General features: G+C 47.6%; 1 protein-coding gene and 1 non-coding gene across 10 annotated transcripts in view; both read left to right on the plus strand.

The window, feature by feature from the left end:
* LOC110486004 (ubiquitin carboxyl-terminal hydrolase 34) overlaps positions 1 to 20,756 on the plus strand; it is a 57,821-nt gene that overhangs the window by 22,617 nt on the left and 14,448 nt on the right. For 3 of the 9 annotated variants that reach the window (XM_036940655.2, XM_090196032.1, XM_036940660.2), the window contains exons 17-58: positions 959 to 1,086; positions 1,232 to 1,321; positions 2,011 to 2,106; positions 2,561 to 2,643; positions 3,396 to 3,550; positions 3,883 to 3,996; positions 4,249 to 4,348; positions 4,642 to 4,804; positions 5,192 to 5,345; positions 5,786 to 5,933; positions 6,476 to 6,576; positions 6,801 to 7,004; positions 8,684 to 8,809; positions 9,345 to 9,467; positions 9,629 to 9,712; positions 9,826 to 9,912; positions 10,252 to 10,452; positions 11,850 to 11,932; positions 12,228 to 12,268; positions 12,473 to 12,597; positions 12,809 to 12,961; positions 13,189 to 13,349; positions 13,622 to 13,926; positions 14,394 to 14,557; positions 14,934 to 14,999; positions 15,179 to 15,382; positions 15,611 to 15,688; positions 15,978 to 16,072; positions 16,320 to 16,492; positions 16,868 to 17,018; positions 17,224 to 17,302; positions 17,397 to 17,450; positions 17,549 to 17,644; positions 17,753 to 17,817; positions 18,118 to 18,193; positions 18,343 to 18,390; positions 18,602 to 18,667; positions 18,783 to 18,863; positions 19,002 to 19,087; positions 19,716 to 19,884; positions 20,174 to 20,248; positions 20,310 to 20,461. In XM_036940655.2, coding sequence (XP_036796550.2) covers positions 959 to 1,086; positions 1,232 to 1,321; positions 2,011 to 2,106; positions 2,561 to 2,643; positions 3,396 to 3,550; positions 3,883 to 3,996; positions 4,249 to 4,348; positions 4,642 to 4,804; positions 5,192 to 5,345; positions 5,786 to 5,933; positions 6,476 to 6,576; positions 6,801 to 7,004; positions 8,684 to 8,809; positions 9,345 to 9,467; positions 9,629 to 9,712; positions 9,826 to 9,912; positions 10,252 to 10,452; positions 11,850 to 11,932; positions 12,228 to 12,268; positions 12,473 to 12,597; positions 12,809 to 12,961; positions 13,189 to 13,349; positions 13,622 to 13,926; positions 14,394 to 14,557; positions 14,934 to 14,999; positions 15,179 to 15,382; positions 15,611 to 15,688; positions 15,978 to 16,072; positions 16,320 to 16,492; positions 16,868 to 17,018; positions 17,224 to 17,302; positions 17,397 to 17,450; positions 17,549 to 17,644; positions 17,753 to 17,817; positions 18,118 to 18,193; positions 18,343 to 18,390; positions 18,602 to 18,667; positions 18,783 to 18,863; positions 19,002 to 19,087; positions 19,716 to 19,884; positions 20,174 to 20,248; positions 20,310 to 20,461 — 5,003 coding nt within the window. Of the gene's footprint in view, positions 1 to 958; positions 1,087 to 1,231; positions 1,322 to 2,010; positions 2,107 to 2,560; positions 2,644 to 3,395; positions 3,551 to 3,882; positions 3,997 to 4,248; positions 4,349 to 4,641; positions 4,805 to 5,191; positions 5,346 to 5,785; positions 5,934 to 6,475; positions 6,577 to 6,800; positions 7,005 to 7,064; positions 7,128 to 8,683; positions 8,810 to 9,344; positions 9,468 to 9,628; positions 9,713 to 9,825; positions 9,913 to 10,251; positions 10,453 to 11,849; positions 11,933 to 12,227; positions 12,269 to 12,472; positions 12,598 to 12,808; positions 12,962 to 13,188; positions 13,350 to 13,621; positions 13,927 to 14,393; positions 14,558 to 14,933; positions 15,000 to 15,075; positions 15,383 to 15,610; positions 15,689 to 15,977; positions 16,073 to 16,319; positions 16,493 to 16,867; positions 17,019 to 17,223; positions 17,303 to 17,396; positions 17,451 to 17,548; positions 17,645 to 17,752; positions 17,818 to 18,117; positions 18,194 to 18,342; positions 18,391 to 18,601; positions 18,668 to 18,782; positions 18,864 to 19,001; positions 19,088 to 19,715; positions 19,885 to 20,173; positions 20,249 to 20,309; positions 20,462 to 20,756 lie in introns of those variants that run through there. The other 6 variants (XM_090196033.1, XM_036940658.2, XM_090196034.1 and 3 more) reach the window with 3 other exon arrangements.
* LOC118938574 (small nucleolar RNA SNORA70) lies at positions 2,252 to 2,385 on the plus strand. Its single transcript, XR_005035782.1, has one exon. It is a non-coding gene; the product is annotated as a small nucleolar RNA SNORA70 (small nucleolar RNA).

Below are 20,756 nucleotides of genomic sequence, written 5' to 3' on the forward strand. Positions count from 1 at the left end.
TAAAAATACATTTAAAAAAGTCAGCTTTTCCATCCCATTTTTAACCTCTATATGATCGGTGTCCCTATACCAGGACAGTTGATGCTAACGTGCGCTAATGTGACTAGAATGTGACTAGAATGATGTATTGGCCAACTTTCCAGGACATAGACATGTCTTATATGGGGGGGGGGGGGGAGTAGGAGTAGTGTCCTATCTTTAATTAACTCGGTCGATAGTTTTGGCACATAAGGTCTGTGATAACTAGCAAATGTATAGTCAACAGCTCGCAAATACAATGCGAGAATTTTTATTTGGTTATAGGCAGCCAATCACCGATCATCATGTCACCAGCATACAAATGAAGACCCTTGATATTTATTGGAAAGGAGCATCAAGCTCATTACTGTCAACTTTCACCACCCTGTGAAGTTCATTAAAAATGATTTCATCTGGAGCTTACTAAACTGTGCAAGCTTTTTCAAGTTGTAGTGACAAGACCACGCACAGCATCGCATGGCTGTAAATGTATCTCAAAGTCATGGTTAGTCTATCAGCAACTGTGCAATTTGCACCGCAATTTGTTGCATATTCTAATCGGCGACCCAAAAAAAGTATCCACCCTTGTCTCGAGTATTAGTTTTGTTTGTTGACTTTTTAGGGAATTTCCCAACAATTTGACAGTTTAAATCAGGCCTGTTATGAGGTATTTTTTTTAAAACTCTTTTTTCTACGGGTACTTTACTTGGATAAAAATGGTTGGATGGAAACCTGGTTACTGTGTGGCAAACACGTTTTGTCAGCTACTAAATACTCAACGTATTAGAGGAGAATGCGTCACTTCCTCCTTTAGGTTTCGAGGAGCAGCTCATTTTATTATTAAGGTTAGTTATCGCTATTAATTTAGGATCTGTTGTGATATTCTGAAGTCTGGAAAGAGGTGCGAGTGACCTTTCTCCGTTCTTCCCTGTTCCGTCAGATCCACCTGTCGGAGGGCCTGATCAACGAGGCGGAGAAGCTCCTGTGCTCTCTGGTGTGCTGGTTCACCGACCGTCAGATCCGCATGCGCTTCATCGAGGGCTGCCTGGAGAACCTAGCCCACCACAGGTGTGTGTGTGTGTGTGCGTGCGCGCATATATATATGAGCGTGTATGTCTGTGTGAACAACATAGCTCTGAAATGTCAAATGATTTTGTATTATCCCTTCGTTGGCTGGCTGTTATGTGAAGCTCCATGCTTCTCTCTCCCACAGATCTGTGGTCGTCTCCCTGCGCCTCCTTCCCAAACTGTTCGGCACTTTTCAGCAGTTCGGCTCTAGCTACGACACCCACTGGATCACCATGTAAGCATCGCACCCTCAGCATGATTAGAACAGACAAACGTTGTCCATTACATGGCATCACAGAATAACATTGGCAATGCAACAAATTTGGACATATTGTGACAATAACTACTGTTTTTGTGACATTTGGTATGTTCGTAAATTCACGTTGGACTGCCAGAGTACGGTCAGGGCGTTCGTAAATTCACGTTGGACTGCCAGAGTACGGTCAGGGCGTTCGTAAATTCACGTTGGACTGCCAGAGTACGGTCAGGGCGTTCGTAAATTCAGATTGTTTTGTACTCGGAGCGTTCAGAGCGCACACTGGACGCTCTGGCCGAGGAATAGGGTTGATCTGAGCGTTTTTAGGAGTGTTCTCACACGGCAGTCAAGCACCCAATCTAACTGTCTAACGTTGGTTAGCTTTGCAAGCTACTTCCAGACACAAATGCTAGAACACCTCACTCTGACCATTTTACTCTTCCCTACTAGCAGAGCTGTTAGGCTGTTATCCACAGCGTTGGTGACTGTAACTGTGCTGCTGGCTACAGTTTCATTCCGTTTGTTTTGCAGACGTTTACGTACACCGGCCATATTCAACGGCCGTTATCAGTTATTCTGCGCTCTGGCTACACTCGGGCGAGAGTGCTCCGAAATCGGAGCCGATAATGAATTTCCGAACTCACACCCTTTGGTGTCGTGTCTTTCAGGTGGGCGGAGAAGGAGCTGCACATGATGAAGCTGTTCTTTGAGAACCTGCTGCACTACATCCAGGAAGTCCGAGAGCAGAGGCACAAGTTTGCCCTGTGAGTAACTCACCCGTTCTCTCCACTACCCTACCCCCACCCCCAATGCCTTGTAACTATACTATATAACGGTAACAGTCTTATTACTGTGGAGTATGGCAACATATTTGGTAACACAGCATGTATTGTAGGTACACCAATGTAACTGCAGCTTATTAAGCCGACCAGTCTCGCTGCAGTGCGGTTCTGGTGTGCAATGGCTGCGGACAGTGACTCTGTGGTTGTGTATGTGGCCGGCTCGGGAGGTGCTGGCTGCTTTAAGGGACCGCCGAGACAAAACGACACGTGCATGTTTTGTCCTGACAGAACCACAGAGGGCGTGGCTAGTCTTTTTGATTTCCTTATTTGAAATGTGAAGTGCATTGGAATGGACGTTAGAGTGACGTTGCAGTTCAAAAGGAAACAGAATAGTTCATTATTGAAATATGTTCTTTTGATTACTATGTGATCACAGGTATGGCCACAGTGCGGAAGTCCAAGTTCGCTTGCAGTTCCTGACCTGTGTCTTCTCCACACTGGGCTCCCCAGACCACTTCAGTAAGTCAACAGGGTCGTGTTCATTAGGCACCAAATGGAGCGAAACAGAATGAAACGGCGAGTGTTTCAGCCATGACGAGTCCAATAAGGAAGGCTTATTCCAGCTTTCCGTTACATTACCCAGTCTTCACATACAGTTCAACAGAAACATTCCCTATCATTCTCTCCCTCTATGGCTGGCTGGCTACACCCTGGGAATGGAATTGGCCCTGGAGGAGATGTGCAACCTGATGAGCCTCTCTCTCCTACAACAGAGACCTCATTGTCCTCTGGCGTCTCCAGAGGGGTGACTGGATCTACCTAGCTAATTCACTCTATCCATAGCTGTGTGTGTGTGTGACTTTTGTGTATGTGTGTGTGCGTGTTTGCACGCTTTTGTGTATGCGTGAAGGGGAGCTAATATTTTTGGATTTAAAGGTAGACTGGGAGACTCCCTGCAGTCTTATGGTGGCGCCCGATCAGGACACAAAAGGATTAATACTGCAGCCAATTTTTTCTGGGAACCATTTATATTGTATGTGAAAATGTGGATGTGGTGTACATGACTATCTGCCTGTGTGGTTGTGTGCCTATTGTGGATCCAGTGTGGGAGTGATACGCTCATCTTCCCCTTATAGTCGGGGAAGTGTGTGTGTGGTTGTGTACCAACGCTGAAACCAGTTTAACTCCTCCTCTCCCCAGCAGTGAATGTGTGCATATATAACAGCGGGTATTAGTATATGAACACGCTAACTGCCTCTCCTCTCCCTCAGGACTGAGTCTAGAGCAGGTGGACATCCTGTGGCACTGCCTGGTGGAGGACGGAGAGTGTTACGACGACGCGCTGCACTGGTTCCTCAACCAGGTCCGCAGCAAAGACCAGCACGCCATGGGCATGGAGACCTACAAACACCTCTTCCTGGAAAAGGTACGACCGGACTGGACCATCTGGTCTTAGTGGGGAGGGGTGTTGGACAAGGGTCATTCCAACGTGGTCTGTGATGGCGAACCTGAGCTAAAAACCAATTAAACAAATTGATAGCTAGAATCTGTAACAAACAAAAAAAGGGGTGGGCGGAGGTTGTCATTTAAAAAGTCCCAAAGTTGTCAATTCATTGTGAAAGGTCATTGAAAAGTGATTCACTAGCCGGGGGGAAACAAATCTGAAAAGTTGCCCAAATCGTTGAAAAGCGTTGGTCTTAAAGTCTCAGAATCTGTCATTGTAATACCGTTTGCCCTTAATACTTCCTGTTTCCTCAGATGCCCCAGCTGAAGCCAGAGACCATCAGCATGACGGGCCTCAACCTCTTCCAGCATCTCTGTAACCTGGCCCGTCTGGCCACCAGCGCCTACGACAGCGGCTCCAACTGCGAGGTACACACACACACACACACACACTTTATTTGAATCCACAAATCACATTACAGAGAAGGATTCAAACACACACACACAGGGACACACACACCCACCCGAGTACAGTTGGTCATACACACATACACTCTTATTCACACACGGTTTGTGTCATCGGTGTTTGGTAACTTTCAGGCCCGTCCATACCTCTCAACCCTGCTGTCACCTTGTCAATGCTTGTCCATGACCTCTAACCTTTGACCACCTCCTCTGTAGCTGTGTGGCATGGACCAGCTGTGGGGCATCGCCCTCAGGGCCCAGTCCGCAGACATCAGCCGCGCTGCCATCCAGTACATCAACTCCTACTACATTAACGGTCAGTGGACCTTCAGTTGGTACATGGTTGAAGACTCGTAGTAGAATTTCTCCACCATAACACCCTTGTTTTATATTGCTGCAAAAAAGGAAGTGAAAACCCTGTCCGCAGCAGCACGTCCAGATCCAAAACATCCTACTTTATAGTCATTATTTTGAATGAGCGGTTTTAGACATTTTCCTAGAAGCTCAGCTTATTGCAACGTGCCTATCAGGAGTCACCGCGATGACCTACTGATTTCCGATCTTGGCCGATATTGATTCTGCGGTTGCGTGTCCGTCTCCGTCCCCCAGCTGGTAAGACGGGCCTGGAGAAGGAGCAGGAGTTCATCAGTAAGTGCATGGAGAGCCTGATGATGACCTCGGCCAACCTGGAGAAGGACGCCCACTCCAGCCTCACCGTCATCGAGAGGGGCCTGCTCATGCTCAAGACCCACCTGGAGGCCTTCCGACGCAGGTTGGGAACTCGCACACCCACACACAGAAATGCATGTACGCAAGCAGACGCACCGAAACTCTCTCACAGAGAGAGACACATGCTCCTCATCTCCATCCTCTCAACCTGTGTACTTTAAGCCCTGAACCTCTAAACTTAACCAGCACGCTGCTTATCATCAACTATATTTCCGCCTGGCCTAGTAGAGATCATCCCTGGACCTGGAGAGCTACAGGACAAGCTCTTGGTCCAGTTCTCCTGACCCATCCACCCTTCACCCAAACTTTTCCCCCCAACTCAACTCCCACGCTAATTTCAACCAGCACGAAGAACCGTGTCTCTCTTTGGCGCTCTCTCACTTTCTCTCTGCACCCCCAACACTCTCTTTGTCTCCTGCCCCCTCTCCAGGTTTGCGTACCACCTGCGTCAGTGGCAGATCGAGGGCACGGGCATCAGCAGCCACCTGAAGGCGCTGAGCGACAAGCAGTCTCTGCCACTGAGGATCGTGTGCCAGCCCGCCGGCCTGCCCGACAAGGTACCCAAGAAAGTACCCAGCATCTTGGTACTTAATTATTAACCCTTGGTCGCTTGGAAACACTCAAATGCTCTTGTTGCTGTTGTGTTCTGTGGTGTTAGGGAAAATCTACAGGCCACAATGTCAAAATGAATGGAAACAATTGGTGCAAGCTAATTTCATGCTTTTACGGAGTATAAATGTTTGTTGTGATACTACTGTGAAGAATGCTGTGTTCTCATTCTTGATGTTCTAACACACTTTTTCTGTGTGTGCGTGTCTGTGTGTGTCTGTTTGGTCACTTGCCTTTGTGTGTGTGTGTGTGTGTGTGTGTGTGTGTGTGTGTGTGTGTGTGTGTGTGTGTGTGTGTGTGTGTGTGTGTGTGTGTGTGTGTGCGCGCGCGTGCGTCTCGCCCTTTCTTTCTGTCTGTGTGTGTGTGCGTCTGTCTGTGTGTGTGTCTACGTTCCTACCTGTGTATGTGGTACCAGATGACCATCGAGATGTACCCCAGTGACCAGGTGGCAGACCTGCGCGCCGAGGTGACCCACTGGTACGAGAACCTGCAGAAGGAGCAGATGAACCAGCAGGCCCAGCTGCAGGAGTTTGGGCAGAGCAGCCGCCAGGGGGACTTCCCAGGTCTGTCACCTCTAACCTTTGACCCCTGATCCAGTGTGGCGGCAATACCAATGGAGAATCTCGATTGCTTTTCCTTGATTCCTCGCATCCTCTCCTCACCTTTTTAAAAAAACAAAAAAACAATTGGATAAAGAGTATGTGATTGGATGGGATCAAGGAAATGCAATTGAGATTCTCCTCAAGGCTGTTGCATCCTTCCCCTTTTGAAGCAATCTCTGATCTCACCGTGTATTTTGTATCAGTATTTTAGGGGGATTCAAACAGGGCCTGTGGTGTCAGTAGTCTTGAATTTAATTGGCAATTCTTATGTAGCGAATGGTTTCCTTACCCCCTCATTAGAAATGCACACTTCCTTCAGTGATCTATTGAGGTAATCACCTCAGAAGGAAGGATTACACCGTTTCTATGCCGTCCTTTCAGATCTGAGGCATGGTTTTTCACCAAGGGAAAGGAACAAGTTAATGGATCAGAAGCCGCTTTTAGTATTGGGTGTTTCGCCAGTCTGTGTTTCTAATGTGTGTGTTTGTGTGTGTTTCCGTCAGGTGGTTTGATGGGCCCGGTCAGAATGATCTCCTCTGGCCATGAGCTCACCACGGACTACGATGAGAAGACCCTTCATGAGCTGGGCTTCAAAGACATGCAGGTAAACTACCTACACACACTTGGCAGTCTGCACTTTCAAACCGGATTTCAAACCGATCGGCAGGTTTATTAGGCATTGCGGCTTTTTGAAGGCCATTTCCGATTGAGCCGACCATATGCAGCGTTTTACGTGAACGATATCTCTTTCAAAGCCGCAATGCCTAATAACAAACGATTGGCCCCTTCAGCTATGGCACTCATGCCTCTCCCTCTCCTCATTTACAGATGGTGTTTGTCTCGCTGGGCGCCCCACGGCGGGAGCGTAAGGGCGAGGGGGTGCAGCTTCCGGCCTCGTGTCTCCCCCCGCCCCAGAAGGAGCACATCCCCATGCTACTGCTGCTCCAGGAGCCCCACCTCACCACCCTGTTCGACCTGCTGGAGATGCTGGCCTGCTTTAAGCCCCCCAGTGCTCTGGGAGACAGCCCCGAGGTGAGTCATGGAGTGTGCGTGTTGTGGGGGCATGGGTTTAGCGCTGTGTGTGAGGGGATGTTGAGGGTATGTGAGATGCCAGCCTGCTTTAAGCCCCCCAGTGCTCTGGGAGACAGCCCCGAGGTGGGTCATGGAGTGTGCGTATGGGTTTAGGGCTGTGTGTGAGGGGATGTTGAGGGTATGTGAGATGCCAGACTGCTTTAAGCCCCCCAGTGCTCTGTGAGAGGAGGCCCTTTACAGTCCAATGGTTTGTGTGTGTAGGTGGGGCGGAGACAAAGTGGGTTTGGCAGGACGCGGTGTGTGTGGGGGGGTTGTATGTTGGGGGGGAAGAGTCCAATTCGGCATCTCCATCAAAAATGTGTGTGTGATGGAGTAGATATGGGGGGGTATGTTTGGGGATGGGTTACATTGTATATCTTAAAATTTTTTTAGTCTTAGATACCCTTGATAATATAGCTAAGGAAATAAGAATGCAACAGAGCATTTGAAAAAGCAGCTTGGAAACAGCTACATAGAAACCAGACTTGAAATACTCTCCATCCGATTAAATGTGAAATAGTCTTTGAACAAAAAACCCTTCCAGAATATAAAGTAGGCTCTTCCTTCCAGGTGCATCATGCATAATGCATCACGACTGTCCAATGGTCTTCTGGCAGTCGTTTGATAGTCCAGTAAAACGTACTGCATGTCCCAAATGCCATCCCTATTCCCTTGATAGTGCACTATTTTTTGACCAGGGCTCATATGTTCCGGTCGAAAGTAAGTGCACTGTGTAGGGAATAAGTTGCCATTTAGGACTGACCCTCGGGTGTGTAATACATAGGATGTAAGGTGCTCATCTGTCAACGTGTATATTTTAGTCACAGCGGCGGGAGCCGTCTCGTTTTGAAATGCAAAGTCACCCGGCGGTCAGTGCTTTTTATAGTCTCTCCCTTCACAGGGACTCAGAGAGGGGTTATCCAGTGTGCTGTTTGTACGTCACTCACTCTCTCCTTTGCTTGCATTTATCCCTCTCCCTCCTCTCTCTCTCCCTCCTCTCTCTCTCCCTCCTCTCTCTCTCCCTCCTCTCTCTCTCCCTCCTCTCTCTCTCCCTCCTCTCTCTCTCCCTCCTCTCTCTCTCCCTCCTCTCTCTCTCCCTCCTCTCTCTCTCCCTCCTCTCTCTCCCTCCTCTCTCTCCCTCCCTCCTCTCTCTCCCTCCTCTCTCTCCCTCCCTCCTCTCCCTCCCTCCTCTCTCTCCCTCCTCTCTCTCCCTCCCTCCTCTCCCTCCCTCCTCTCTCTCCCTCCTCTCTCTCCCTCCTCTCTCTCCCTCCTCTCTCTCCCTCCTCTCTCTCCCTCCTCTCTCTCCCTCCTCTCTCTCCCTCCTCTCTCTCCCTCCTCTCTCTCCCTCCTCTCTCTCCCTCCTCTCTCTCTCTCTCTCTCTCTCTCTCTCTCCTCTCTCCTCTCACACTCTTCACTTCCTCACATCTAACACTCATCTGATCTGACCAGAACGTTAACACAATTACTTGAATCAAAATGAGGTATTGCCTATAGTGTGTGCCTGCCTTCGGCTGTGTTTATAGTACTGCTCCAAGGCGGCTGCTCTATGGCTGTGTGGTGTGTGGGTTCTGTCACTGTGACAGCAGAAAATAACGCGTTACAAATATCTAAATGAAAATGTATTGTATTTTACTCTCCAGAACCTACGATGTGAGGAGCTGCATCTCCATGCAGAAAACCTGTCGAGGCGCGTCTGGGAGCTGCTCATGCTGCTGCCCACCTGCCCCAACATGCTGCTGGCCTTCCAGAACATCGCCGATGACACGGTACGTCACCTGTTCTCACACACACTCCCCTTACACGCCGTCACGCTCCCCTTACACGCCGTCGCTCTCCCCTTACACGCCGTCGCTCTCCCCTTACACGCCGTCGCTCTCCCCTTACACGCCGTCGCTCTCCCCTTACACGCCGTCGCTCTCCCCTTACACGCCGTCGCTCTCCCCTTACACGCCGTCGCTCTCCCCTTACACGCCGTCGCTCTCCCCTTACACGCCGTCGCGCTCCCCTTACACGCCGTCACTCTCCCCAATACTGTTGTGCCCCTGCTCATGCTGGCCTGCTTATCCCTTTGCATCCTGCTCATTAGTTTCTGCTCGTATTTCTTAAACATTCCCAGGGCCCCAGGGGTGTACATTTTCGTTTCAGCCCGTCACGCACACACCTCATTCAACATATCAAGGGCCTGCCAATTTAGTTGAGTTGTTCAATGAGCCGTCCTTGTTCTGACCCACTTTGCTCACCAATGAATGACAACATAAAGATATGCGTCCTGTCTCGTGTGTGTTCTCCGTCTGTCCGTAGGGAGGCGAGGGTCTGTGCTGGAAGGACCTGCTGAGAATCAAGAGCCCCCACAAGCTGCTGTACGCCCTGGAGATAATCGAGGCCCTGGGCAAGCCCAACCGACGCATCCACCGGGAGTCCACGGTACTACTGGGACTAATTTTTAATATATATACTTTGTCACTCAAACACCTTTTTTTTCTCATTCATGAACACCCACATTCACACACATATGCACACCCTTGCTCTGCTCACTGATTCAAACACGCATATGAATGACCCCTGTGTTGTCCGTGTGTGTCCAGGGGAGCTACAGTGACCTGTACCCAGACTCTGACGACTCCAGCGAGGACCAGATAGAGAACAGTAAGAACTCTTGGAGCTGCAAGGTACGCCTCTTTATAAACTGACTACCTCTCATACTGTACACTCTTACACAAACCACTTATCCATCACGTCAACTCCATTTCCTGTTTGTTTTTTTGTTGCTCTCTTCTTACAGTTTGTGTCGTCTGGAGGGCTTCAGTTGCTGTTGGAGATTTTCAACTCTGCCATTCTGGAGCCCAAGGACCAGGAGTCTTGGACAGTGGTGGGTGGATCAGAAACACATTATAATACGTGGGAGAAATGGAATAGAATGGGTTGTATAGATTAAACTAAATCAAGTTGAAGTCTCGGTACTCTACAGTCATATGACGAGTGGTAATGATTCTGTTAAAAAAAAAACAGTTTTTCACACATTGAAAACTGCTTTATGAGGTGTGGATGATTTCCAATTTCAAAGTGGACAATCCTAAAATATATATATGAAAAACATGGGGGGAAATGAACAGGACAGAAATAAAACCATGTCCTTCATTGTTTTGAAAAATAATGTTCTGTAGTTAGTGTTGAGTGTTAACACAGGTCACATCTCTCTCTCCTTCAGTGGTTGTTGGACTGCCTGGCTTGCCTGCTTAAGCTCATCTGCCAGTTTGCGGTGGACCCGGCCGACCTGGACCTAGCCTACCACGACGTCTTCTCCTGGTCGGGCCTCACCGACAGCCAGCGCAAAAGGGCCTGGCCTGGCAAGTCCCGCAAGTCCGCCGGCGACCACGGCAAGGGCCTGCACATCCCCCGCCTCACAGAGGTACACTGGTCCCTCAGCTAAATGTTAACAGCTTATGCTCACCGCTGGGTGGGGAGTGTTGCCATCCTTAACTCTTTCTGTGCGGGACACAGCCTTTCTTTCCACAGCTGAGGCACTTAAAAGAGAAATGATCGATCGATTTTGTTTGACGTAACCAGGAAATACAGAAATGTGTAATAACCCAGGATTGAGCAACCAGTAACCATAAAAAATTAATAAAACATTTTAATTACATTTTTTTCAACTTAATTTCTGTAGTGAAGGCAACATTTCTGTAGAAAGTAGTAGAGAATGTCCTGCAGCATCTTTTTGTCTCCCCATCTATTTCCTCGTCTCTCCCTCTGAAGCAGTCTTCTATTGCCTCTTCTCTCCCTCTGAAGCAGTCTTCTATTGCCTCTTCTCTCCCTCTGAAGCAGTCTTCTATTGCCTCTTCTCTCCCTCTTAAGCAGTCTTCTATTTCCTCTTCTCTCCCTCTGAAGCAGTCTTCTATTTCCTCTTCTCTCCCTCTGAAGCAGTCTTCTATTGCCTCTTCTCTCCCTCTGAAGCAGTCTTCTATTTCCTCTTCTCTCCCTCTGAAGCAGTCTTCTATTGCCTCTTCTCTCCCTCTGAAGCAGTCTTCTATTGTCTCTTCTCTCCCTCTGAAGCAGTCTTCTATTGCCTCTTCTCTCCCTCTGAAGCAGTCTTCTATTTCCTCTTCTCTCCCTCTGAAGCAGTCTTCTATTGCCTCTTCTCTCCCTCTGAAGCAGTCTTCTATTGCCTCTTCTCTCCCTCTGAAGCAGTCTTCTATTGCCTCTTCTCTCCATCTGAAGCAGTCTTCTATTTCCTCTTCTCTCCCTCTGAAGCAGTCTTCTATTGCCTCTTCTCTCCCTCTGAAGCAGTCTTCTATTGCCTCTTCTCTCCATCTGAAGCAGTCTTCTATTTCCTCTTCTCTCCCTCTGAAGCAGTCTTCTATTGCCTCTTCTCTCCCTCTGAAGCAGTCTTCTATTGCCTCTTCTCTCCCTCTGAAGCAGTCTTCTATTGCCTCTTCTCTCCCTCTGAAGCAGTCTTCTATTGCCTCTTCTCTCCCTCTGAAGCAGTCTTCTATTTCCTCTTCTCTCCCTCTGAAGCAGTCTTCTATTTCCTCTTCTCTCCCTCTAAAGCAGTCTTCTATTGCCTCTTCTCTCCCTCTGAAGCAGTCTTCTATTGCCTCTTCTCTCCCTCTGAAGCAGTCTTCTATTGCCTCTTCTCTCCCTCTGAAGCAGTCTTCTATTGCCCACAGCTATTTTGTCTCTCTGTACTTCCTTCCCTGTGGTGTCTTGGTCTCTACACGAACTTCAAAACTATCCCCATGGGTAATTATTTGTATCTTAAATACTTGGTAATACTTGATTTTTTTTTTTTTTTTTTTTTCATGTCAGGTTTTCCTAGGCCTTGTCCAAGGCACCAACCTGATCCAGCGCTTGATCAACGTGGCCTACACCTACGATAACCTAGCACACAGGTGAGAGAACACCAAAGACGAGGCCTGTGTTTCCGTGGTCACACTACCCACTAGCGTGCTATGTACTACTTAACTACTAAGTATGTTTGGTGTGGCTCAATGTATGTGGTCACACTCTCCATGCCAAGAAAGGCTTTTGAATTTGAAGACCGGGAACAAATGATTGGATTTAAAGGAAGGCATTCATTGTAAGTTGTGTTGTCGTATGGACATGGGGTATCGGTGTGAAATGTTTTTGTACTCAAGGTTTCCGTCAGCCTATCTTGACTTTGTTTACTTCCTGTCTCACCTGCAGAGTTTTGAAGGCCCAATCGGATCACCGGTCCCGCCATGAAGGTGAACTACGTTTTACATATGCTTAAATGTTAATCAACATGAGAAATTAACAGCCACATTTTTATTTTTTTTCACACAAACATTTTGCACTGAGAGTAGAGCTTTCATAGCCTCCTATCCATTCTTCTGTATGTGCTTAAGCACATTGTTCTTAGGAATGACACATTAGACATGTGAAATGACGACGTTATTCCTATGTTCCAGTGACCCACTACTCCATGTGGCTGCTGGTGAGCTGGGCCCACTGCTGCTCTACGGTCAAGTCCGGTCTGGCCGACAGCGACCACCTTCACGACTGGCTCAGGAAGCTCACCCTGCTCGTCCCGGAGGTGAGATCTGGGGGAATAATGAGACACTGACCCCCCCCCCCCACCCCCCTCAGTTTGTTTCGGTGTAACATTTGTGGGTATTTCCATCCAAAAATATTGTCTCTATTTTGATGCCACTGGAATACTAACTATTCTGTGACCCAATCGATCCGTGTGACCTTGGTAACAACATCAAATAGAGGAAGGTGTTAACGTGAGTGTGCCTTCTCAGACGGCGGTGCGTCACGAGGCGTGTAACGGCCTGTACAAGCTGTCTCTGTCGGGTCTGGAGGGAGGAGAGTCCATCAACAGGTCCTTCCTGCTGCTGGCCGCCTCCACGCTGCTCAAGTTCCTCCCCGACGCACAGGCCCTCAAACCACTGCGGGTGGGTACAGCACACATACACACTTGCGCATATAGACAGATACATATATATATACACACACACACACACACACACACACACACGCACAATTTGTTTTGTACTGTATACTGACTAAAACAAATGTGTTCGTTGTGGGTTATTCACTTCCTAGGTCACGTCAAGTTACACATGTCTAATATAAATGAAGGGGGCTCTGTAGCTGATGTGCTGTGTGGTCATGTGTTCAGGTGGAGGACTATGAAGAGGAGCCCGTGCTGAGGACGGGCTGTAAGGAGTACTTCTGGCTGCTGTGCAAGCTCATCGACAACATCCACGTCAAAGACACCAGCCAAACCACTCTGTTGGACCTGGATGCTTTAGCCAGACACCTGGCCGACTGCATACGGAGGTGAGTCCAAGATGAATCCAAGACCTGGTCTGCATCTGAAACGGTGTCCTATTGCCTATTTAGTGCACTGCCTTTGGACCATGTGCCGGGGTCAAAAGAAGTGCGCTATATAGGAAATATGATGTTTTCATGTGTGATGGCTTGCGTTGTCCACGTTCTTTCTGGAGAATTAAGGCCAGCTCAGTTCAAATACACGGGACAATATTGTTTTTCAACCACTTCTACAATTAAAGTTTGCTTGCTCAAACATTGACCTGTCTCCCGCTCCCCAGCCGCGAGATACTGGACCAGCAGGACGGCGCCATCGAGGACGACGGCCTCACGGGCCTCCTGCGCCTCGCCACCAGCGTCCTCAAACACAAGCCCCCCTTCAAGTTCTCCCGAGAGGGCCAGGAGTTCCTGCGCGACGTCCACAACCTCCTCTTCCTCCTTCCCAGCCTGGCCGACCGCGCCCAACCCAAGTGCAAGTCGCATGCGGCCCGCGCCGCCGCCTACGACCTCCTGGTGGAGACGGTGAAGGGCTCGGTGGAGAACTACAGGCTGCTTCACAACTGGGTCATGTCCCAGCACATGCAGAGTGAGAAGGACCTTTTTAAGAACGGTTGAAAATGCTACTAGGGATATTTGTCAATGAGAGTAATGCATTGGTAGGAGGGCCCAAGGGAATACAATGGCCATTGAATTTTGAATTAGACATTGTGCTGGCTGACAGAATCTGAAAATAGTTTCCGCCCCTAAACTGCGCCTAGCTGTTTTTTTTGGTGGGGTGCGGGGAATAGAAATACTATATACGCTGGTTTTAAACAAACAGCCAAATAGCATCCCATTGAAGTCAGGCCTTCCTGTTGGTAATGTCTGCTCCATGGATTTCCAGTACCGGATCAAATGAGTGAACCAAGTTGGTTTATTAAGGTTCAAAGTCAAAAATTCTTTGAAAATGCTATGATTTAAGATATTTGAGCATCATCAAACATAATCTTAGATCCGGTATATTCTATTAGGCCCCTGAACGATATGAATATTTGTGTTAATGTTAATTGACAGCCTCTCACGCCCCGTACAAGTGGGACTACTGGCCCCATGACGACGTGCGTGCCGAGTGTCGCTTCGTGGGCCTCACTAACCTGGGGGCCACCTGCTACCTGGCCTCCACGATCCAACAGCTCTACATGATCCCTGAGGCACGCCAGGCCGTCTTCACTGCGAAGGTCAGTCTGCTAAATACTGTGCTCCTCTTACGCCCTTTCTTTGTTCTATTGTTCCTCTCTTGTTCTCCCTCTTGCTTTTCTTACGCCTCTTTGTTTTTTTCCCCCCTGTCTTGATCTCTCGCTCTCTCGCCTCGCTCTATATTAGCGATTTGTAATGGATGATATTACCGTGGTTCCCTTTTCACAATGCTGTAGTTTGTATGGGGGCAATTTCACCTCATCCACGCTTGGATGATCCACGGCAGCCATTTTGCGCAAGAATGCTCATCCCACACATGCTATTTCACTCCCTCTGCCACCCGGAAGAATGCTTTCGATGTTGGTATTTGCGAATGTTGTTTGCTAATGAGAGTTGTTGTTTTTTTTCTTCCCCCAGTACGCAGAGGAGATTAAGCACAAGACCACCTTGCTGGAGCTCCAGAAGATGTTCACCTATCTCATGGTACGCAGCCGGTCTCTCTCTCTCTCAGCCCTCTGTCTCACACCCTTCTCATCTAGCTCCTCCGTCCACATGACAGGAACAAACTGACGTTGTCCCCGTGGAGAGCCTGCTACTTCGATTTTGCTCCGCTCCTCCTTTCTTCCATTTTTTACCCCCTCGCTCTCCATCCCTCGTTCCAGGAGAGCGAGAGGAAGGCGTACAACCCCCGCCCGTTCTGTAAGACCTACACCATGGACAAGCAGCCCCTGAACACGGGCGAGCAGAAGGACATGACCGAGTTCTTCACCGACCTCATCACCAAGATAGAGGAGATGTCCCAGGACCTGAAAAACACAGTGAAGACGCTCTTTGGAGGGGTCATCACCAACAATGTGGTCTCGCTGGTAAGAATCACTATACTCCTTTAAATGTTTACCTGCAAAACTCATCATAAACCGCATTAAACCACTCTGCTTGATTACGAGGTTTACTGTTTTTTGTGCACTTTGCACTATTCCTTGGCACTACAAAAATTCACTACAAAATGTTGCCCTACGTGTGTTTATTGCATTTGTGTGTGTGTGTGGCTTTACACACACATTCTCATTCCACTAATTTTCTCCATCCAACAGGACTGTGACCACGTGAGTCAGACAGCTGAGGAGTTCTACACAGTCAGGTGCCAGGTGGCCGACATGAAGAACATCTACGTAAGGACAACATCGCCATCAACATTGTTGACGTCGTTTAGAAGTGCAACCAAGTGTTATAGACTGGGGTTTTACCTTCCAATCACACGTCTCAAATCTCATAGCACTGTAGTATCACACTGCCGCCTTCTATTCAGTTTGGAATTCTTACTCTTGCAAATGGCAACTTCTCCTCAAGTCATCCTATGTCGGACTCTGTTAGTCCGGTGTATTTTCTATGCTCCTAATTCTAGTGGGCATATAGTACTGCTTGGCATGTTGCTGGAGACTTGTCTTCGTGTTTCCTCAGGAATCTCTGGACGAGGTGACCATCAAGGACACTCTGGAGGGGGACAACATGTACACCTGCTCCCAGTGTGGCAAGAAAGTACGCGCAGAGAAGAGGTGAGTTGCCGTGAACCTCATGAGGAGGACCCTGCTGGTTTCTACTGAAAATAAGCCAACTATCCTACACTGGCAGTCGTAGTTGTATATTATACATTTTTGGAATAGTTGGCTGGTTTTCCACTAGTTGATGTTGGTTTTACCATTTGAAAAAATAACTTATTGACGTCTCTAGTTTTGTTTTTTTTGTACAAGACCTGTGCTTATATTAATCTCCCTTCCCTTTCTCCATCCTGCTCTGTACCAGGGCCTGCTTCAAGAAGCTGCCTCGCATCCTGAGCTTCAACACCATGCGCTACACCTTCAACATGGTCACCATGATGAAGGAGAAGGTCAACACGCACTTCTCCTTCCCCCTGCGCCTCGACATGACCCCCTACACTGAGGACTTCCTCATGGCCAAGGGCGATAGGAAAGAGGGTACGCGTCACTTCCTGTTCCGACAGACCCCCCCCCCCCCCCAACTGCATGATTTGGTTCTCATAGGCTCTGTACTAAATTCACTTGTATCACTGTACTAGTCGGTGTGTTTTGAAATCGGGTTGAGTAGCAATTTGCGGATAATTCCTTTTTCGCAGTCTGTAGAAAGAGGACAAATGTGCTGGATAGAAAAACGAATATCTGAAAACAAAGTAATGTCTGCACCTCGAATGCTCCCCAGTGATTTATCGGCGATTTAATATAAAGTTTTTATCCTCTTGGTATCGTCATCTATCTAGCCTATCAGAGGCTAGCTGGACCAATAATTGGAGGAATGGGTTGCTCATTGATGTGGTCCACTATGTCCTACGACAGGTTTCCGGGAGGAGGGTGAGGCCAAGGTGGCGGAGAGCTACGAGTACGACCTCATCGGCGTCACGGTTCACACGGGCACGGCCGACGGCGGCCATTACTACAGTTTCATCCGAGACATCGTCAACCCGCACGCCTACAAGAATAACAAATGGTGAGGAATATCTCTGGCTCTAGTATTGAAATCAGATCATTGGGGGGATTTTTAAAAAAGAGGTCTCACGTTATTGTCTTACGATACACTTTATTGTCCCTTTACATGGAGATTCATTCATGACACGCCTTTTGATATCTGGATGCGTTTGAATTTTAGGGAGTACAACCGACTGTCATTAAGGTCATTTGTTTGCTTTTCTCAGGTACCTATTCAACGATGCCGAGGTGAAGCCCTTTGACTCCGCCCAGCTAGCCTCCGAGTGCTTCGGTGGAGAGATGACGGTAAATCATTTTTTTAAAAGACAATGTTTTACTGTTAATTAATACCCTTTTAAATATTTTAATGTTTTGTCTCGCCTACATTTTTGTCTTTTAGACAAAAACGTATGACTCTGTCACCGACAAGTTCATGGACTTCTCCTTTGAGAAGGTCAGTTTCCTTGTAAAATCACTTTCTAATGTTTAAATTTAGTTTTAATTAACGCTGGGTTTTAAAGTTGACAGTTTGTCCCGTGTCTCTCCCTCCAGACCCACAGCGCCTACATGCTTTTCTACAAGAGAGTGGAGCTCGAGGAGGAAAATGGCAAGGACTTCAACTTTGACGTTTCTCCAGATCTACTCGAGGTACCCGGCTGGTCACAATCTCATAGCAACTCTCCTTTCTCACATTCTTCATTCTCTCGAAACGTTGAAATACTTATTCTGTGTTTCTTTTTTCTTTTCTCTACTCAGTGGATTTGGCAAGACAACATGCAGTTTCTCCAGGACAAGAACATTTTCGAGCACACGTACTTTGGGTCGGTGACACATTTTTGGAACTAGCCGTCAAGACTGTACCTTTTCTGAAGCTAGAATGCAGATGTGATATAATTGAGAGTTTATGTTAACAGTACTTTGCTTGTGTGCCCTTGACTTTACCCTGAAATGTATAACCAAATAGATTTTACTTATGAAATACTGTCTCAATTAAAGCTCATACGCAATCAAATGTTGTCTTGATCTATTAACATAGTGCAAGTTATGTAGGATGTAGTGTTGCCTTGGTGGATCAACTGGTCTGAGATCAGTGTTGTGACTCTCTCCACTCTTACCTACAGGTTCATGTGGCAACTTTGCAGCAGCATCCCTAGCACTTTACCAGACCCCAAAGCCATCTCCCTCATGACTGCCAAGGTACGACCCCACTCCACTAAAGCCTTATTCTCAACCGTAGAACTTCATTTTAAAATCCTTGACTTTTTTCACCGTTTAATTTTTATGGTTATACCTTTACACTTTTTGAATATACTTTCCACTCTCACACTTCTCCTCCTTGGTTACAGCTTAGCACGGCATTTGTCCTGGAGACGTTCATTCACTCCAAGGAAAAGGTGAGTTGTCCTTCCTTACTGTCAGTCGATGGCTCCCTCTAGTTGCCAGCCTCAATTGCAGTCTGGTTATTTTTCAGCAATTTTTTTAAATTTCTTAAATTTTTTAAATTATTCTAATATTTTTTTTTGCCCTTTTGTTTTACCGTGTGGAAGATGGTCTGTAACTTTTTTATAGCAAGGGTTTGTCTACATTTTGTCTGTGTGTTTTCAGCCCACCATGCTGCAGTGGATTGAGCTCCTGACCAAACAATTCAACAACAGCCAGGCGGCCTGCGAGGTGAATTGACTGTTTGTTGAAGGACAAATCCGGGAACACATTGTGCTGAAATGGTTTTCAATCATTAGCGGGGTAATTGCTAACTTCCTGTTCTCATGTTGTCATGGCCTTTCAGTGGTTTTTGGACCGCATGGCTGATGACAACTGGTGGCCCATGCAGATCCTCATCAAGTGCCCCAATCAGATTGTTCGACAGGTGAGAGCCCCAATCAGATTATTCGGCGGTCACACTCACTCACTCACTCACTCACTCACTCACTCACTCACTCACTCACTCACTCACTCACTCACTCACTCACTCACTCATACTCTCTACCCTGTTGTCCCCCATCAGATGTTTCAGAGGCTGTGTATCCACGTCATCCAGAGGCTACGGCCAGTCCACGCCCACCTCTACCTACAACCTGGCATGGAGGACGGGTAGGAATGGTTACTTATGTACCAATCAATCATCCACCCACTCAATCACTCACAACCTGAGAAACATGTTAATTTGAATGCTTTATAATGTTAACAATTGATGGCTTACACATAATTATATAATTTTTTTGTTGTTGAATTTTTCCCAGATCAAACTGGCTTCTGATATCCCATGAGTCTATAACGTGGCTCTTGAGCACACCCTCAATGTCAGCAAGACCTCTCCTCTGTTTTGCTGAAACTAGAGGTGTTGCAGCATGACATCACCGTGTTGTCGGTGTCATTAGCTAGCCATGTGTCACCTTGTTGCCCTAGCACTATGGGCACCTGCAGAGTTTTGTGGCAAAACATTGAGGTTTAATGGTCACAAACCAAAGAAGTATCGATTCATAATTTTTTTGAAAAACTCGGGGGGGGGGACTCCATGTTTAATTCTACTATCACCTGGATCATGTTCATTAGGGTACTCAACAGAGAACGTTTCAAAATGCTTTGCAAAAGGAAATGAAAATGAGTTTCTCATTGAACAAGTCTAGGTAGTCCCTTTGTTTCAGTCCATCTTCATTTGTTTGGTAATGAACATGACCTCACAAGTTGTCTGGTGTCACTTCCTGTGTGCTGCCTCCAGGTCTGACGACATGGACGGGCCGGTGGAGGACATTGGCAGCCGCTCGTGCGTGACGCGCTTCGTCAAGACGCTGCTATCCATCATGGAACACGGCGTCAAGCCCCACAGCAAACACCTGACTGAGTACTTCGCCTTCCTCTACGAGTTCGCCAAGATGGGAGAGGAGGAGGTGGGTCGTTGATAACAATTGTCATTTTATAGGAAAATACTCTTGACACTTTTATCCCAAAGGACTTAAGTGTGTAAAAAGGAGTCCCAAATGGCACCCTATAACCAAGAGAGTGTACTACTTTTGACCAGAGCCTGCTCTCTGAGTGCACATGTTTTCTGTGATTCCTGCAGGTCTTGAACCCCATGACCTTGGCATAACCTCACCAAAATACATGGCTGAAAGGGTTTTTAGAGAACAAGGTTTTTGTTAACAGTCTGTTTTGTTTTTTCTTTTCTCATAACTCCAGAGTCAGTTCCTTCTGTCCCTACAAGCCATTTCCATCATGGTGCACTTCTACATGGGCACCAAGGGGCCTGAGAACGTAAGTAAACACTAGTTGTGTGTGTGTGATTGGGTGTGTAATAACCTGCCCCCCCCCCCAGCCCCAGGTGGAGGTGCTGTCTGAGGAGGAGGGAGAAGAGGAGGATGAGGAGGAGGACATCTTATCCCTGGCGGAAGAGAAGTACCGCCCTGCCGCCTTGGAGAAGATGATAGCTCTCATCGCCCTGCTGGTGGAACAGTCCCGCTCTGAGAGGTAGGGCGCTGCATGGCATGGCACCACTTGGGACACAGGAAAAGCAGTCTCTGGCACAGGGATTTGACCTGCCACTAGCAAAGTGAGATTTGTCAACGTCACTGGGCAATTTGAGTATCACCCAGAACTAGACAAATTGTTGTGACTAGACAATTTGGTATTTACGTTTGCTGGGTCACAGGAAATGTTCATAGCTTTGGCACAGCACAACATAGTGTTGGTAATACTTCCCAAAAGTTAGCTAGAAATACTACCACATATAGCACCCAAATGCATTCACTGTTGTCGGTATCAA

Source organism: Oncorhynchus mykiss, chromosome 13 (genome assembly GCF_057628025.1).
Source record: "Oncorhynchus mykiss isolate SJ-2025 chromosome 13, ASM5762802v1, whole genome shotgun sequence".
NCBI lineage: Eukaryota > Metazoa > Chordata > Actinopteri > Salmoniformes > Salmonidae > Oncorhynchus > Oncorhynchus mykiss.